This window comes from Doryrhamphus excisus, chromosome 1, assembly GCF_030265055.1.
Source record: "Doryrhamphus excisus isolate RoL2022-K1 chromosome 1, RoL_Dexc_1.0, whole genome shotgun sequence".
Taxonomy (NCBI): Eukaryota; Metazoa; Chordata; class Actinopteri; order Syngnathiformes; family Syngnathidae; genus Doryrhamphus; species Doryrhamphus excisus.
Window position 1 is genome coordinate 26,088,145 of NC_080466.1, and position 17,148 is coordinate 26,105,292.

General features: G+C 50.4%; 3 protein-coding genes across 10 annotated transcripts; 2 read left to right on the forward strand and 1 right to left on the reverse strand.

Moving 5' to 3' along the window:
* The first annotated feature begins 329 nt into the window (after nucleotides 1–329).
* On the forward strand, nucleotides 330–4,491 carry crnkl1 (crooked neck pre-mRNA splicing factor 1). The gene is made up of 14 exons (XM_058086148.1): nucleotides 330–508; nucleotides 795–947; nucleotides 1,012–1,103; nucleotides 1,214–1,372; nucleotides 1,465–1,631; nucleotides 1,705–1,883; nucleotides 1,968–2,138; nucleotides 2,211–2,402; nucleotides 2,480–2,539; nucleotides 2,596–2,676; nucleotides 2,764–3,003; nucleotides 3,082–3,183; nucleotides 3,272–3,520; nucleotides 3,594–4,491. The coding sequence occupies exons 1-14, from the start codon at nucleotides 461–463 to the stop codon at nucleotides 3,906–3,908; spliced, it is 2,208 nt and encodes a 735-aa protein (XP_057942131.1). The 5' UTR covers nucleotides 330–460; the 3' UTR covers nucleotides 3,909–4,491.
* On the reverse strand, nucleotides 3,942–6,420 carry naa20 (N-alpha-acetyltransferase 20, NatB catalytic subunit). 2 transcript variants are annotated; one of them, XM_058086171.1, is made up of 6 exons: nucleotides 6,177–6,402; nucleotides 5,608–5,632; nucleotides 5,364–5,454; nucleotides 4,935–5,070; nucleotides 4,249–4,394; nucleotides 3,942–4,178 (listed from the first exon to the last, which is right to left on the reverse strand). In XM_058086171.1, exons 1-6 carry the CDS (start codon nucleotides 6,227–6,229, stop codon nucleotides 4,093–4,095), a joined length of 537 nt encoding a protein of 178 aa, XP_057942154.1. In that variant the 5' UTR covers nucleotides 6,230–6,402; the 3' UTR covers nucleotides 3,942–4,092. The 2 variants fall into 2 exon arrangements, with proteins under 2 accessions (XP_057942154.1, XP_057942144.1); XM_058086161.1 differs by having other exon boundaries at nucleotides 3,942–4,394; nucleotides 6,177–6,420.
* On the forward strand, nucleotides 6,319–15,842 carry cd109 (CD109 molecule). 7 transcript variants are annotated; one of them, XM_058086091.1, is made up of 34 exons: nucleotides 6,320–6,870; nucleotides 7,198–7,369; nucleotides 7,437–7,603; nucleotides 7,674–7,702; nucleotides 7,794–8,033; nucleotides 8,103–8,228; nucleotides 8,305–8,344; nucleotides 8,412–8,493; nucleotides 8,571–8,664; nucleotides 10,035–10,167; nucleotides 10,231–10,340; nucleotides 10,421–10,666; nucleotides 10,754–10,855; nucleotides 10,938–11,003; nucleotides 11,121–11,294; nucleotides 11,365–11,511; nucleotides 11,623–11,700; nucleotides 12,012–12,081; nucleotides 12,151–12,268; nucleotides 12,329–12,446; nucleotides 12,526–12,639; nucleotides 12,723–12,941; nucleotides 13,011–13,143; nucleotides 13,222–13,398; nucleotides 13,464–13,545; nucleotides 13,619–13,847; nucleotides 13,911–14,082; nucleotides 14,139–14,329; nucleotides 14,398–14,532; nucleotides 14,604–14,669; nucleotides 14,833–14,972; nucleotides 15,046–15,202; nucleotides 15,281–15,383; nucleotides 15,451–15,842. In XM_058086091.1, the coding sequence occupies exons 2-34, from the start codon at nucleotides 7,305–7,307 to the stop codon at nucleotides 15,624–15,626; spliced, it is 4,299 nt and encodes a 1,432-aa protein (XP_057942074.1). In that variant the 5' UTR covers nucleotides 6,320–6,870; nucleotides 7,198–7,304; the 3' UTR covers nucleotides 15,627–15,842. The 7 variants fall into 7 exon arrangements, with proteins under 7 accessions (XP_057942118.1, XP_057942074.1, XP_057942083.1 ...); XM_058086100.1 differs by having other exon boundaries at nucleotides 7,206–7,369; XM_058086109.1 differs by having other exon boundaries at nucleotides 6,320–6,585; nucleotides 7,117–7,369.
* Nucleotides 15,843–17,148: the final 1,306 nt, after the last annotated feature.

Consider the following 17,148-nt stretch of genomic DNA (forward strand, 5'->3'; position numbering starts at 1 on the left):
TCGTTACTATGGTGACGAGGAGTCGCAAAGCATGATGGATACTTTCTTACAGCCCACGAGATCCACCATGTACCCGGTAGTGATGAGTAACTCGATCCCTCTTACTGACTCGAGTTCGCATGAATCACTCACTGATTTGAGTCGGTACTCTAGTCACCCGTGGTAGAAAAATGTTGTCTCGCATTTAATCACGACCTGACACATTAGCTGGATTCTTTATTTAAGGTACCGATATGATGGGATGAGTTAGTGAACGAGTAAACGAGCCAAGTCATAGTTTTAAAAAACCCACAAGATTTTATCGACTCGTTCATGAGTCACACATCTCTGGTACCGGTAGCAAAGCTGGAACACTAGTACCCAGAGCGCATTGCGACGCCTCGACACAGTACTCAGAAACATTTAGGCGCTTTTTTTTAAAACTTCGTCTTAATTGAGTTAATTAGGTTTTAACGCCAAAATGGCTTCGACGGCAGCGGGCAAGCAGCGAATCCCGAAAGTGGCGAAGGTAAAAAAAAAAGTCGTGACAGAAACATGGCAAATGCGGCCAAGCTAATGCTAAAGCTAATGCTAACTGGAGCGCTAAGCCATAAATGTTGAATCGAAGCAACTGGACATTTCTTGTTTGAAAACGTTTTATCTTACGTCCAAAAGTCTTCCTGATACGTTTTCAACAACCAAGATTCAAACTTTGCTGTTTACTGTGGCCATTCACCCGGATGACGATCTACACACACATAGCAGTCATCGGAGTTCGAATAAAGTCAACCAGGTGACTTTTTGTCTGTTTCTAGGTGAAGAATAAAGCTCCAGCTGAGGTTCAGATTACAGCTGAGCAGCTTCTGAGGGAAGCTAAAGAACGAGAACTAGAACTTCTTCCCCCACCACCAAAGCAAAAGATCACCGATAAAGAAGAACTCAATGACTACAAGCTGAGGAAGAGGAAGGTGAGCATCTCAACACACCCAATCGTGCTTTTAAGACAAGATCATGTTTTCATTGGCTTTGTAGGCATTTGAGGACAACATCAGGAAAAACCGCACCATCATCAGCAACTGGATCAAATACGCACAATGGGAGGAAAGCTTAACAGAAGTTCAGAGGTATGTTTGCCTCCTTTAGTTCATCCAAAGCAGCCACCAATTAGATTTGCCAGTATTTTACAGCCCTGAGCGTTCACATAATAACGGCAGCAATGGAATATCCTCTTTAGAGCTCGCTCAATTTACGAGCGAGCGCTGGACGTGGACCACCGCAACATCACACTGTGGCTGAAGTACGCCGAGATGGAGATGAAGAGTCGGCAGGTCAACCACGCTCGCAACATCTGGGACAGAGCCATCACCATCCTGCCCCGCGTCAACCAGTTTTGGTAAAAGTGCACGTGTGTGTTTGCGGCCTGGCTGGACATGCAGCATGGAGGATGCGTGACTCTCTCTGTGTGTGTGTGTGTGTGCGCCACAGGTACAAGTACACCTACATGGAGGAGATGCTGGGCAACGTGGCGGGCTGCAGGCAGACGTTTGAGCGCTGGATGGAGTGGGAGCCGGAAGAACAGGCGTGGCATTCCTTCATCAACTTTGAGCTGCGCTACAAGGAAGTGGACAAAGCTCGCAGCATCTACGAGAGATATATCCTTCTACCGCCGCTTCTTCGTAGTGACGATTACGTGTGTACGTGCAACACTCCTTGACTCCTCTGCACTCGTCATGGTTCACCCTGAGGTGAAGAATTGGATCAAGTATGCTCGTTTTGAGGAGAAGCATGGCTACATCGCTCACAGCAGGAAGGTGTTCGAGCGGGCTGTGGAGTTCTTCGGGGAGGAGCACGTGGACGAGAACCTCTTTGTTGCCTTTGCCAGATTTGAGGAGACTCAGAAGGAGGTCAGTTTGTGTCGTCATTCCGCTGGCGTGTGCTCTTGTCCGCACCCAAAGATGGTGGACTGACTGATGTTTCTGCCTTGTCAGTTTGAGCGGGTCCGTGTGATCTACAAGTACGCTTTGGACAGGATCCCCAAGCAGCAGGCCCAGGAGCTCTTTAAGAACTACACCGTGTTCGAAAAGAAGTTTGGAGACCGGCGGGGAATCGAGGATGTCATCGTCAGCAAGAGAAGGTTCCAGTACGAGGAGGAAGTCAAGGTGGACACCCTGATTGCTCTCATCTCAGTTGTTCCGTCCGTGGCTCCTCCTCGCTCATGCTTGTGTCTGTAGGCCAACCCACACAACTACGACGCTTGGTTCGATTATCTCCGCCTGGTGGAGAGTGATGCCGATCCCGACACGGTGCGAGAGGTGTACGAGCGTGCCATCGCCAACGTCCCGCCCATCCAGGAGAAGAGGCACTGGAGACGCTACATCTACCTGTGGATCAACTACGCGTTGTACGAAGAGCTGGAGGTCACGGTGGGCAATGTTCTCCTCACGTCCCCCAGAGGGCGTCCTCAAATGCTTAACGGGGACTACATTGTGTGTGTTGTCAGGATGTTGACAGGACGAGGCAGGTGTACCAGGCCTGTTTGGATCTGATCCCTCACAAAAAAGTAAGTCAATGACGTCTCACGTTGTGAACACATTTGACAACCATCTTGTCTCTCAGTTCACCTTCGCCAAGATTTGGCTGCTCTACGCTCAGTTTGAGATCCGACAGAGGAACCTACAGGGAGCGAGAAAGGTCATGGTGAGGGTGACCGGTTCATCTTTGCGTCCCCACACTCTCGAGTGAGGGGTGAAAGGCGGCGAACTTATTCAAGGCACTTCTTTTCAGGGCACAGCGATCGGGAAATGTCCAAAAAACAAACTTCTGAAGGGCTACATCGAACTGGAGCTGCAGCTGCGGGAGTTTGACCGCTGCAGGAAGTTGTACGAGAAATACCTGGAGTTCAGTCCTGAGAACTGCACCACCTGGATCAAGTTTGCTGAGCTGGAGACCATCCTGGGCGACGTGGACCGAGCCCGTGCCATCTTTGAGGTCGCCATTGGACAACCACGGCTGGACATGCCCGAGGTACTGCATGGCACGCCTCAGCCCGTCTGGAATTGAAAAGACATGAGTGACCCAAAGTGACCATTGTGTGACTGGCAGGTCCTGTGGAAGTCCTACATCGACTTTGAAATCGAGCAGGAGGAGTTCGGGAACACGAGGAACCTTTACAAAAGACTTCTGCAGCGCACGCAGCACGTCAAGGTGAGCCCCGCCTCCATCTGGAAACCACAGCAATGTTTGACACGTGAAGTGAAGCAAACCCCGACCTCCACGACCATGTGGTTTGCAGGTCTGGATCAGCTACGCCAAGTTCGAGCTGTCCGTGGAAAGCAGCGACAGGCTGCAGAAGTGCCGTCAGATCTTCGAGGAGGCCAACAAGAGCATGAGGAGCTGCGAGGAGAAGGAGGAGAGGCTCATGCTGCTCGAGTCCTGGAAGGACTTTGAGTCAGAGTTCGGTTCCGACAGCAACAGACAGCGAGTCCAAAAGCTGCTGCCCGAGAAGGTGAAGAAGAGGAGGAAGCTGACTGCGGAGGACGGGGTATGTTGCCCTATACTTTATTTCGGCATCTCCACTCGGGAATGTTCTGGAAAGGTTTTCTTTTTCTCTGCAGTCGGACGCCGGCTGGGAGGAATACTACGACTACATCTTCCCCGAGGACGCCGCCAACCAGCCCAACCTCAAGCTGCTGGCCATGGCCAAGATGTGGAAGAAGCAGCAGCAGGTTGCCACGGAGGAGCAGCTTCAACAAAAGACTTCAGAAGATGTTGCAGAGGACCCTGAGAGGGAAACGGTAACTGAAGCGGAGAACACGTATGATGACCGAGATGACAGCAGCAGCAGCAGCAGCAGCAGCAGCAGCAGCAGCGAGGACGACCAAGATGATGGGGAGAAGCCGGCGAAAGACAACAATGATGCTCAGGATTAGATTGACATTTGACATCATCATTACAGAAGGACGTCATCTTTAAAACAAACTTTATTTAGAATGTACAGCAATTGAAGAGTTCTGAGGACATGTTGGTTTACTCTGTGGCTCCCTGATGTCCACCAGCGTGAGGAGCTGTGGACAGTCCTTGTGTGACGCGAGGGTCAGAGAGCCACAAGGATTGTTATTCGATGTCTTCGGGCCTCACGGGATGCGGCAGTGGAATGATGGACTTCTTCTCCGTGTCTCTGGACAAAGCTTTCCTCATGTCTGCAGACACGGAGATGACACGTGTCTACGTCCACCAACATCACGAGGACAAACACAACAAGCATCTCACCGTAAGCGTCCTCGTCTGGCTCTCCGTTGCTGGCCGAGTAGTACTCGATGACAGTCCTGTAGACGCTGTAACCCAGACGCTTGTACATGTTGACCGCCACCTGGTTGGACACGCGCACAAACAGATCCACGAAGAAGCCGCCCTTCCTGAGGGACAGGACCAGCGGCTCAGCAAAACAAAATATTTTGTACTTGTGATGGAAATAAACTATTATGTCTGTGGCAGCATCAGGAATTTAACTCCAATCATTTAAACATGGACCCATGTGACCACTCTACATGTTTAGCAATCCAAAGACAACTACATAGCCATACAGCTCAACTAGTTCTAAAAATCCAAACAAAGCCAGGTGGTCCGCCATTTAGTGGTTACGAATGCGTTCTCATTATAAAACATTTACTTTTGGCCCGTAAACACTTGCTCAAGAACAAGTTAGCGTATGTCCGAGAAGGCAGGGTGGAAGAAGACTGTCACACCCATCATTAAGGATAAAGATTGCCAGAAGGGTCACAGATTCAGTCCGCTTCCAGACTAGGATGGAATCGATATTTTAGGATGCTAATACAACCAGAGGAATTAAAGTAAAGATTCCTCCTTTTTAGGACCAACCAGGGTATACCCTGAGAACCACCTGGAAATGTACGGTGGTGCAAATCCGACATTCTGTCTGGTGTGATGTCACAAACCTCTCAGAGATTTCCTCCAGCATTTCCATGAGTTTGGCAGCCAATCCCAGCCTTCGGAACTCGGGAGCCACGGACAGGGCGGTGACGTGACCATGCCACTCTTCCCGAGCCACGGATCCCTCCGCCTTCCCCATGACTGCAAGAAGATTCATCAACAACTCATCGCCACTCACACACAGACTGTACGGATGTTATGGTACTGTAGTGACGGGGAGGATTGTGAGGTTCTGGGATGCTGTTCGGGAAGTGGCCTGCAGGGGGCAGTATCGTGTTGCATACTGGGTTCGACCCAGCCTCACTTGTTTACAGCCACCCTGTCGTTCAATTATTCAGCCAATGTTACGATATTAGTTATTAGTCCTTGGCCAAAGAAAGTTGTGGAGCGTTTCTAGACGTTATTGGTGTCACGTTAAAGGAAAAAGAACTTACTGTATCCCATCAGTTCACCTCCAGGAGCCTCAGCAACAATAAAGTACTCAGGCCAGTGGGCCAGGTACTGCAAGTAGAACGGGATCCCATACTTTAGTACAAGTCAAAGAGAAATGTTGAATTCATTATCATCACTAATGAACACAATGAACGACATGAGTCAAGTCTTGTCTGCTTGCTGATAAACTGCTTCCCATAAAGCTAAGCTAAGCTAGGGCTACATCTAGCTCAACATGAAGGATACAGTTTCTGTCAAAGGGTCCAAGTTGCTGTGGAATGAAATGAAAAGCAGACATTTATATCGTTAGGCAACAGTTTCACTTGCGCTCCCTTATAAGATCATTTCGTCAGTGTATTAAACATGACATCATTTATAAACATAGGTGGCGCCAATATACATCAAATATTGATATATCCATCATTATTAAGGTTCATTGATACATTCAATGTATGTACAATTGCAAACAAATGCAATTTTGCCTATAATTAGCATAGTTTGCCATTCACAACACCTAGCTTCGGCGGTTAGCTATCATTTAATGGTCGTACGATGTAATGCAAATAGATTGTGTCATTCTACACGAAAGTTGGTAGAAACATGAACCAAAACATGAGTTATTTCATGATATAGTGATGTTTTCGTGTGGTGCCCCTCAAAAATCCGATTGCTGAACGGAGTTTGTGACGGAATGAAAATCGCTACGGATCCTGCCAACGTCGCTACGAATTTAACATACAAACGAACAATGCAAAGAATCCATAAACAACATAAAGCGCCTGTCAACGTGTTCAAATAAGTCGAGTTTCTCTTACATGTTGTTGAATTTAAACAAGTCGTCGCACGTGAAGGGTCTCAGCGTTGTCATCTTGGCTTGATTTAACACTGATACTGCACGAGGAGCGCCCCCTAGCGGCCGGAGGTCGCTAATGCCAGCCAAGTGGAGTACGACAATAGTAACGCTCAGGACTGGTCGCAAATTAACCTTACATGTATGTTTTTGGAATGTGTGAGGAAAACCACGTACGCACGGAAAGAACATGGAAATTCTCCTGACTGTGTGGCCAACATGCTAACCACTTGCCCATGTAACGGGGATACAGGACATAACAGTCACCATTACGACTGCACTTGAACGCCTCATGGCACGAGGAGAACAACTGAGCTGAAAGGAGACAGGACGTGGATGTTAGTCATTGCTCTGTGCATTATAAGAACAAATAAGTAGGTTTAATGACTACTTTGTGAATTAATAGTGTTTTTATTTGATTTATATTGGTGTTCCAAGCTATATTGGTGACAATGTGAGTGGGGGTTCCCCCGAAAAATGAGGATTTATCGTTGTCTGTATCTGTTTAGCATAATGCTTTGTCATGCTAACCTTTCCCCTTCAGTTTGGTATTAAATTAATATGCAGATTTAAACCACAGCCACCGTAAGTGGACCAAAAGTGACGCTCAAATTCAACCCATTCAAACGGAAGGATTCCAATATCAGACTGGAACAAAAGTAGGATTATTTTTCTATAAGGAATCATGTGAAACTTTCTCAAAAATGTCACTATGCGAAATATACATCTGACACGGAAGTACTATCAAATGAATAGACCAATTAATTATGTTGGATACTTCAAGTTAATGAAGATAAAAAGGTGACTTTTCTGCTTCTAAAAGAGAGAAGCGTAAAAAACAAACTTTCTTTCGGATACATGAACACCACATGACCTTTGTCTATTATTTTGATTCTTATTGAAAGTAGACCTAGCCGCTATTGTGCTGAAGGTCCCCACCTAGTGATCAGTTGATGAGCAGGGCGTTGGCGTGTAAACCGATCCAGGTTCTCAGCTCCTCAGGGGAGGCTGAAAGAGAAAAGGCGGCCTATTTGGGCATAAAGAAAAACGTCCAGCGTGGAGCTACTCACATCTTTCAGGTGAGGCTGACCTGATGGAGCATCTCCAGGTGTTCATGGCGCTGCTCGCCCTCGCCACTGCCCAGAACATCACACACAGGTGAAGAAGCCATGGACTTAGTCAGTATGAAAGCATGTTTCTCATGATGTTCCTGCGCTTGTTTCAGCTCTCAGGATCATCCATCTTACCTGCTGCTGGCTCCTACCTACCTTCAAGAAGCTCGTCCAACATCCTTGTCCATGACCATCTTGATTCCTACTCCCGTCCTGGTGTCTGCTCGCATCCTTCATGACACCCATGTGGTGGCCTCAGAGTCCGTCACAGTGGAAGGAGGTACTCAGCTTGGTGTTCCTCACAAAGAAACATTTAAAGTGCGACTCTGATTCCAACTCTTTGGTTGAAGGTTCCACTCGGCTCCTGACTCTTTCACCTGTGAGTGTCTTCCACCGTGATGACACTTTGACTGCATGAACATTGTGCAACTTCATCATCATGCAAACATCTGAGCTGTCCGCCCCTGCAGGTCAACATCAGCGAGTCCAGTTACCAGCAGCCCTACATCCTGGAGGTCACAGGTTACGTGGACGGCACACAGGTTTTGTACAACAGCACACATCTGTACTTTCAGCAGAAAGATCTCTGCACCACCTTCATCAAGACAGACAAGATCAACTACTATCCGGGTGAGGCGGTCCGCATCAGGACTGTGTCCGTTCAGACCGACGGGAAGGCCTGCGGCAGCTCCGTGGACATTGTGGTCAAGGTGAGCCTGATCAGGGTCCATGATGCATAATCAGCTTCACGGGAAGATACTAACGCCGATCTTGTCCAGGACCCGCGAGGGAACCTGCTCAGGCAGTGGCGGTCTGTGGAGGCGGTCCTGGGGGTGGTCTCCAGAGAGTTCCGTCTGTCTGAGAAGCCGCCGCTGGGCCAGTGGACCATCTGCGCGCTGGTGGACGTGAGTGTGAGAGGTCTCACTCGGTCACCGATCCGCGGACCTTTCCAAACATCCAAAGATTCCCTTTTCTCCGCAGGGGGCCACCGTCTACAGAAACATCCATGTGCTTGATCACGGTACATGCACGCTCCTCCTGCTCATGTCCAGGGTGCTGTGCGGTCTACTAAATGTGTGTACTTGCAGAGACACCAAAGTTCCTGGTGCTGCTGGATGTTCCTTCCATGATACATCACGAGGACACGCTGCAGGGCGCCGTCACGGCAAAGTCACCAATCTTCATCACTCTCCATCCTCCTCCTCGTGTCACCCCCTTGCTAAACACGGCTGCTTGTGTCCTGGCAGGTACATGTCCGGGCGGCCCGTGAAAGGACACGCCAACATCACCTTGATGCATCGCTCCCACGGATATCAAGATGCTTATGATCAACTCACACAGGTGCCTGGCACACGCACACCCACATGGGACTATGGGATATCTTCAAGTAGCTAAAGTATGACAACCTAAATACAACACTGTATACAGTGTGGTATTGTATCATATAGTATGATGTTTTATTGTGTAGTACAGCATAGTATCATATGGTATATCAGATTTTCTAGTATGGTAAAGCATAATGTAGTATATGATATTGCATGGTATGGCGAAGTATAGTATAAAATTGTATGGTATGGAATTGTATAATATAGTATGTTTTAAGATAGTATAGTACAGTATGGTATAGTATAGCAAAGTATATTTGAGTATAGTGTGGTATGATATAACATGGTATAGTATGGTATATAATGGTGTGAAAAAGTGTTTTTTCCTCAGCCAGTCCTGAAGCAGCAAAACGGCCCCAGACCATCACACTACCACCACCATATTTTACTTTTAGGATGATGTTCTTATAGTATAGCAAGGTATATATGAGTATAGTGTAGTATGATATAGCATGGTATATAATGGTGTGAAAAAGTGTTTTTCCTCGGCTACAATTTGTAGAACCCAAGGGTTGGAGAACCCGGGTCGGTTTCAGCTTGAGGTCACCAACAGATGGCCGGACATTTTGCTAGACATCAGAATTCATGCTCTCATTGATCACAGCAAGTCTTCCAGGTCCTGAAGCAGCAAAACGGCCCCAGACATCACACTACCACCACCATATTTTACTTTCAGTATGATGTTCTTATAGTATTGCAAGGTATATATGGGTATAGTGTGGTATGATATAGTATGGTATATAATGGTGTGGAAAAGTGTTTTTCCTCAGCCACAATGATCCAAGACACACCAGCAAGTCCACATCTGGACTTTTTTGTAGTTTTGTAGAACCCAAGGGTTGGAGAACCTGGGTTGGTTTCAGCTTGAGGTCACCAACAGATGGCCGGACATTTTGCTAAACATCAGAATTCATGCTCTCATTGATCACAGCAAGTCTTCCAGGTCCTGAAGCAGCAAAACGGCCCCAGACCATCACACTACCACCACCATATTTTACTTTTAGTATGATGTTCTTTTTCTGAAATGCAATGTTACTTTTACGCAAAAGCTACATTTTGTGTTTACTAGTTGTGTGGTCATTGACTAATATTTACATTTTTTTGATGATCTGAAGCATTTAAATTAGGAAGGGGGCGAAGACTTCATCACACCACTGTATCATGATATATAAAGTACGGTACACCACAGTACAATGTGGTATACTATGGTATTGAATTTTGTATTGGTGTTCTTGTACTGTGTAGTACGGTATGATACTGTATAGTACGGTATGGTATACGGCAGTAGTATACTGTGGTGAAGGAGCGTTTGTGTTTGTGTTCCAGATCGATGGCAGCGCTGACTTCAAATTTGTGCTTCCTAACTTCCATCCCAGGATCACTAGATCTTCCTACAGTGGAAGCTACATGGAGGAAGAATCCCTAAAGATCACAGTCAACGTGACTGATCATGTGACAGGTGCTCCAGCCTTGCAAACCTTCTGACGGACCTTTGTCTCATTTTGTCTCCCGTCCTCATCAGGTGTGACCCATGGGGCCAGCGCCAAGGTGTACGTGTCCATGCAGAGGTACAAGCTGTCCTTCAGCGGTTATCCAAAAGTACTGAAGCCATCCATGAGCTTTACAGCCAAAGTAAGACACCCCCCACCCTCATGTCTTCATGTTGTCCATCACGTTGGAGACAAACTGTCTCATGCTTGCTTACGTTCTAGGTGCAAATATACAAGTACAACTATGAGCCCTTGTCCATGGAGGACCTCCAAAAGACACTCATGGTGTCCGTGATGCAGTACCGGGCGTGGAACATGGACGCTGGGGACCAGTTGGTTCCCAGAATGCATCCACATGATTATATGGAGCAGACGTCCTCCCAGGACCTGGACTTTACCATCCCCGAGGACGGTGTGGTGGTCCTCAACTTCCTGCTCAAGAACGACACAACAAGTCTGACCATCGATGTAAGTGGCGCCCACTCCCACGCCCCCCCGTCCCCGCCGGGCTCTTTGTGTCACTGCCTACTGACTAACTTGGCATTTGACCTTCAGGCGTCCCTGGAGGACAGCCACAATATGCTCCGGCTGGACACCTACTACAAGTCCCCCAGTCGGTCCTACGTCCAGATCCATAAATACTCGGACAGCGCTGAGGTAACAGATCTAGAAGCTAGATCTAGAACAGATCTAGAAGCTTCCACCAGAAGATGTTTGAAGGCTCTCCCCAATCCTTTAGGTGGGTTCCCCCTTCATGCTGCACGTGGACAGCAGCTTCCCGCTGATGGGGGGCGTTCACTACGTGGTAGGTTTCTTCATGACCCCTCCCTTCAGCGATGGAACACTCGCTCTACTGCAGTTGACCACCAGGTGGGGCAACCATGTCTGACGGCGTACGTTGTGGTTGGGACTTCCTGGCCAGGTCAAGTCCAGAGGTCAAATTATTTCTGCTGGGAAGAGTTCTGCTCATCTCACGCTGACTCCGGAGTCCTCCTGGGCGCCGATGGTGGCCATCGTTGTCTTCGCGGTGAGACCAGACGGCGAGGTCGTCAACGACATGGTCCGGCTGCACATCACTCCATATCTACCCAACCAGGTGGGCTGGCAAGACGTCTGTGGACGTCCGCAAGGCGGCGCTGATGCTGTCACCTACGGGTTCTTCTCAGGTGTCTCTGAAATGGAGCGAACCAAAGACCAGACCCGGCAGCGAGGTCACGCTCACGGTGTCCGTAGAAGAGCCCGGATCTTTGGTTGGGATCTTGGTGCAGGACAAGGCAACAGAGTGGGCGGGGCCATACTATGACATGACAAAGGTGAGGGCGGGGCTGTTTGTCTTCCCGTCCTTTTTAAGTCCGTCCATGAAACTCTATCCTTGGACACGCCCGGGATGTTGATCTTTGTTTTGTCTTCTGTGTCTTTGGCAGGACCAGGACTATGGCGCCTCCATGGAGACCTATTATCCTGACGCCCTGAAGATGGGAGATCCGTTCTCTGTCTTTATGGTCCCTGCACACCTTTTTGTCTCTTTGTGTCCCTGCAGTCTTCAATTTCAAACACGCCTGTGATCAAAAGTGTTGGGACACCCCCAGGGAGTCACAAAGTGAAGACAAAGTGTCTTTGCAGCAAGAACATGGAAGACGTGGCTCTTCCTCAAAGTCTGAAGCACACCAATGTCCCAATACTTTTGCTCATGTCGTGTATCATGTCAGTCTGGTCACAACATTAGGTACACGTGTCTCCGTCGTATAGAGGACGTACCTGATGGTGTCCACAGGTGTCTTCTCTGTCCAATGTTCTCCATGTGTTCTTCCAGTTGTGTCACCTTCTGGTTTTGACCGACTCTACGCTCCACGCTTACCATCCTGGGCTGAAGGACCATGCAGGTAATGATCTTGAGAAGGTCAAGAAGACGAGGACCATGTGATCCTGGTGTGGCTCGTCTTCTTCAACAGGTGAGGAAGACTACTCCATGTTCAGCATGGACTCCGAGTACCACAGTGGACAAGAGTGGGAGCCTCCAGAGATCGGGAGTTCTCCGGAGACGTGGATCTGGATGGAGACATCCACAGGGTGAGACAGCTTGCATCACGGAGACGATCGGATCTTTTCATGACGAGGATGTTCTCTCAGCGAGTCCCGGTCGGCGGACATCACAGTGACGGTTCCTGACAGCGTCACCACATGGACCGCCGTCGCCTTCGTCATGTCGCAGAACCTCGGCCTCGGCATCACCGAGCGGCCCGCGCAGGTGTGAAGGTCACGACCCCGACAGGCACTCCATGACGCCTCAGTCCAACGCCGCCTTTGTGTCATGTGACCTCCTCCAGCTGACCGTCTACAAGGAGTTCTTCCTGTCCTTGAACCTGCCACCTGCCATCATCAGAGGGGAGGAGCTTCTGCTGGAGGTCGTCCTCTACAACGACCTCTATCAGGACCTGCAGGTGGAAGTCGTGGTGACACGGGGGGCGAGGGGGGGCGGGGCTAGGGCGTGTCAACATGTCAGTTGTGTGTCGTCCCCCTTCAGCTGATGGTCGTGGTCGCTCAGAGTGAAACCTTTGAGTTCATCTTCCCGGACGACGAGCAGCTCGCCATGCCGGGCGTGAGGCGGGTGTCCTTGGCCGGGAAGAGCGCCACCTCCGTCCTCGTTCCCATCAGGCCGCTGGTCCTGGGCGAGATCCCCATCTTGGTGAAGGCCAGCTCGTCTGTGGCGTCCGACACCTTCCGAGGGAAAGTCCTGGTCAAGGTGGGGTGGAGATGACTCAGCAAAATCAAATATCTGTCCTCCATTTTGTGTGTGTGTGTGTGTGTGTAGCCCGAAGGCATTGAGCAAACGTTCTCCACTTCGAGGCTGTTGGACGTTCCACCAATGCAGTCGGAAGCGTTGACGTTCACGTTCCCTGACGGCGTGGTGGCAGGAAGCGAGACAGCCTGGCTGACGCTGGTCGGTACGTAAAGACGCAAGACTAATCCCGCTCCGTAGGTGGCAGCGTAGAACGCACTGACTGGTTTCCACGGCAACACAGGCGACATCCTGGGCCCGTCCATCAGCGGTCTGGACTCTCTGATCCAGATGCCAAACGGATGCGGGGAACAGAACATGATCCACTTTGCTCCAAACATCTACGTCCTCCAGTACCTGAGCGCCAGCAGGCAGGCCGAGCAGGAAATGACGGACCGGGCCGTGGCGTACATGATGACAGGTGATCCTTGGCGGACATCTTTGTAGCGTTTCAACAAGGACGCCGGCTGAGGTTTGTGTCCTCAGGTTATGAGCGAGAGCTGTCCTACCAGCGAGCAGATGGCTCCTTCAGCGCCTTCGGAGAGCAGGACTCGTCAGGAAGCACGTGGTGAGTGGAAGCCGGCCGAGGCGGAGGAAACAATCATGGCGGACGTGAGACAGAGACGCTGCGCTCTGTCCAGGCTGTCCGCCTTCGTCCTGAGATGTTTCCTTCAGGCGCGCCCGTTCATCAGCATAGAAGAACACGTGCTGTACGCCATTGCCGCCTGGCTGGGAAACCAGCAGGGGGCGGACGGCGTCTACGAGGAGCCCGGACGCGTCATCCACACGGAGCTCCAAGGAGGTCTGGACGGGCCCGTCTCCCTCACGGCCTACGTCCTTATCGCCCTGCTGGAGGACCCGAACATCAAGGTGAGACCTTGACCTTACTGGTCGTGCAGGTCACCATAATGGCTTCTGGTGTTTCTCCGTCAGGCCCAGTACGCCTCCCAGGTGTCGGCAGCGCTGATGTTCTTGGAGACGCGTCTGGTTCTGGGCGTGTCCAGTAACTACAGCCTCAGCCTGCTCACCTACGCCTTGGCGCTAGACGGCAGCGCCAACGCCCACGTGGCGCTGGATGAGATGATGGGTCGAGCTGACATGACGGGTGAGTCCGTGTTAGCATAGCTTAGCATCACCAGGTCACTGACCAGATGCCTTCAGATGGCGTGCCGAGGTGGACGTCACCTGGCAGCGGCCTGGCGGAGTCATGGCAGCCTCGCACGACCGATATCGAGATGGCGTCCTACGTGCTGCTGAGTCTGCACATGACGGACCGCCTGGCCGAGGGCGTCGGCCTGGTGAAGTGGCTCGGCCGCCAACGCAACCCGGGCGGGGGATTCGGGAGCACTCAGGTGAAGGTCCAGATGTTGAGTGACGTTCCCAGCGAGGAAAGGGTCTGATGTCGGCTGTTGTGCGTCAGGACACGGTGGTGGCACTCCAGGCTTTGTCCGTGTCCGCAGTCCATCTCGACCGTGACGTCAACCTCACCGTCAGCGTCAACGGCGCCGTCTTCCACATCCACCAGAACAACCGCATGCTCCAGCAGAAGCAGCAGGTACTCCTCCTCGCCGCGTCCTCTTCCTGTTCCTCGCCACGCCGACTTCCTCTTCTTCGCATGTCCCTCAGGTGGACGTACAGGACACGCTCAACCTGGCGCTGTCGGCGGAGGGTCACGGCCTCGCCTTCCTTCAGGTAGCAAACATCAGCGGGGTTCACTTGAAGGAAGTTGTTTTTAATGGAGCCGGGATAAGCTCCGCCCACCTAACAAGGACATGTCCTTGGATTGGAAGGTTAACTTCATTCATAAAAAAACATGTAAACAGGAAGTAAGAGTCCTCCTCCTCCTTGTGGTCAGCTCAACGTCTTCTACAACGTGAGGGCGGAGGAGGCGATGCGACGAAGACGAGACCCCAGCGAGCACGAAGCGTTTGACGTGCGTGTGCGCCTCTTTGACGAGCCCACGAACCCACGCGCGCACCTGGAGGTGTGCTGCAGGTGTGTGAGCCAGCGTCAGCAATGCGAAGCGAGGTAAGGGTTGCCATGACGATGTCATGTGACGTCACTGCAGCCTTTGGAGTGGGCGGGGCCTGAACGCCACGGGCATGTCCATCATGGAGGTCGGTCTGCTGAGCGGCTTCAGCATCCCGCCGGACGCCATCCGCCTGGATCGCGTCGTCAAGAAGGTGGAGACGCAAGCGGGGAAGGTCATCCTCTACCTGGACTTGGTGAGTTCACGTCAAGATGGCGGTGACAGGAGACGTTCCCGTGTAGCAGTGACAGAAAACGTGCACGTGTGCGTGCAGGTGACAACGGAGAAGATGTGCGTGATGATCCCGTTCTTGGTGGACGTGAAGGTGGCCCGGGTTCGCCAAGCGTCGGTGCTGGTCTATGATTACTACGAGCCACGTGAGTCGCCGTCACGCCCCTCAAGCATTTCCCGCTTCTTGATGCTGACCTTTGAACCCTCACACAGGCCGCAAGTCGGTGAGGGTGTACGAGTCAAGATGGCGACAGGAAGTGACCTCGTGCTCCTTCTGTGGTGACGACTGTCGCCTGTGCACTGACTGGCCAGAGGTCAGCTCCGCCGCACGCTTTAGAGTCCGCCCCCTTCACGCCCTCTTCCTCCTCCTCCTCCTCACACTCCTGTGATGTCACCTCATCTTCATCATCATCATCATTTATTTTGTGTGTGTCTGATCAATCAATCAATGGGATTTGTTGTCTTGAGTTTTGGAAGTTCTTTCCTCGGCCAGCAGGCGGCAGCCTCGGCCAACCTTTCAATGACGTCACTAAGGTTCAGTGATCTTAGTCGCCATGACTACCAATGAATTACAAATATGTGTACATCGCTGCCAATAAAATTCATGAATGATTCAAAGTATTCGTGTTTGTCAGCTTTTTAAGAAATATTACAAACGTTCCATCATACATTAATATTAACATCGTAGTACTATTAATAGCATTAAGTTAACAGTATGTGTTGTATTGCTTTGTGTGGCTAGTAGTATTAGCAGTATAATTGGTTGTATTGTTAGTAATATCAGCAGTATGGGTAATGCTCGTATTATTATAAGTATAGTAGTAGTATAAGTGGAATATTTCACAGCTCGGTGAAAGCGATGATCACGTTGTCCGCTAGGGGGAGCTAGTGTAGGACGGTGTTGGTCCTAACCTAAGGTGTCTGTGACAAGGACCAGGACAAATCCAACGAGTGCCAAGGTGAGCGAGACGAGCGTCCAGTGTGGGTTTTATGTGTCACATCGGTACCGACTTCCTACACTCCCTCGTTTTTCAGGGTGCGGATTGCGTCCACTTTGTGTCTGCGTGTGAGGACATGCGAGCAGTAAGAGGCCTTGTCTCATGTGATGGACGAGCTGACCTACTTGACTCATCTTTGAGACGCCGAAAGGTCAGGACAGGGGGACTGCAGGTCAAAACAAACGTTTGATGCCTTCCAGTCCAGCTTGAGGACAACTATTTCAAAGTACGCTCCACGCGTCTCGCTGACATGTTGACATCTTGTTGATGGTACTTCATGTCCCATCCGTCCTCACCAGGTTGACAAGAACGTCTGGACCAAGAAGCCTTGATTACACCCTAAATATCAGCATGTGCACGCACGCCACGGAATGATGTCCCAAATATCGCCTTGTCCCACATTCACCTCCTGCCCCAACTTGTCCACAGGGTCAAAGGTCATGGACTTCTAGCACCATCTTTAAAGAAAAGGTCAGAGATTTTAGCAGCCAGGATCCTCAGCAGGACATTTAGTGGACACTTCCTGCTGTGGGACGAGTGATGGCGAGGACGTTCCTGCTGGCCCGCTCACATTCCTCAGCACTGATGTGACGTTCCAGCGGGAAGCTCACCCCTATCACGTGACCTCATGACGCCATTTAAGGCCACCATGAAGGCCGGCGTGTGGGCCAGCTCACACACACACACACACGTACACACACGCGCGTACACACGGGGTAGTTTTCAGTAGTTTTATTGAAAAATGCCTCTTGTGTGAGAAATAAATAAGAACGTGCATTTGGCGACAAAATGCATCCTAACGAGGTGACGGCTGATTACAGGACAGAAATAGAAAAAGCTGCGTTTAATGAACCTGCGCTGATACAAAAGCAAATATGTTACAACCCCCCCCCCCCCCCCCCCCGGTGCCCAC

What these genes read in the sequence shown, in the direction of transcription:
- crnkl1 (XM_058086148.1), top strand. Translation starts at nt 461, where the DNA reads ATGGCTTCGACGGCAGCGGGCAAGCAGCGAATCCCGAAAGTGGCGAAG. An exon ending in AGTACGAGGAGGAAGTCAAG is followed by an intron (nt 2,139 to 2,210) that starts GTGGACACCCTG and finishes TTGTGTCTGTAG; the next exon opens with GCCAACCCACACAACTACGA. An exon ending in AGGGAGCGAGAAAGGTCATG is followed by an intron (nt 2,677 to 2,763) that starts GTGAGGGTGACC and finishes ACTTCTTTTCAG; the next exon opens with GGCACAGCGATCGGGAAATG.
- naa20 (XM_058086161.1), bottom strand. Translation starts at nt 6,403, where the DNA reads ATGTTCTTTCCGTGCGTACGTGGTTTTCCTCACACATTCCAAAAACAT. An exon ending in TTGTTTAAATTCAACAACAT is followed by an intron (nt 5,633 to 6,176) that starts GTAAGAGAAACT and finishes TTCATTCCACAG; the next exon opens with CAACTTGGACCCTTTGACAG. An exon ending in AGGTGAACTGATGGGATACA is followed by an intron (nt 5,071 to 5,363) that starts GTAAGTTCTTTT and finishes ATCTTCTTGCAG; the next exon opens with TCATGGGGAAGGCGGAGGGA.
- cd109 (XM_058086081.1), top strand. Translation starts at nt 7,305, where the DNA reads ATGGAGCATCTCCAGGTGTTCATGGCGCTGCTCGCCCTCGCCACTGCC. An exon ending in ATCCGTTCTCTGTCTTTATG is followed by an intron (nt 11,701 to 12,011) that starts GTCCCTGCACAC and finishes GTGTTCTTCCAG; the next exon opens with TTGTGTCACCTTCTGGTTTT. An exon ending in TGGATGGAGACATCCACAGG is followed by an intron (nt 12,269 to 12,328) that starts GTGAGACAGCTT and finishes ATGTTCTCTCAG; the next exon opens with CGAGTCCCGGTCGGCGGACA.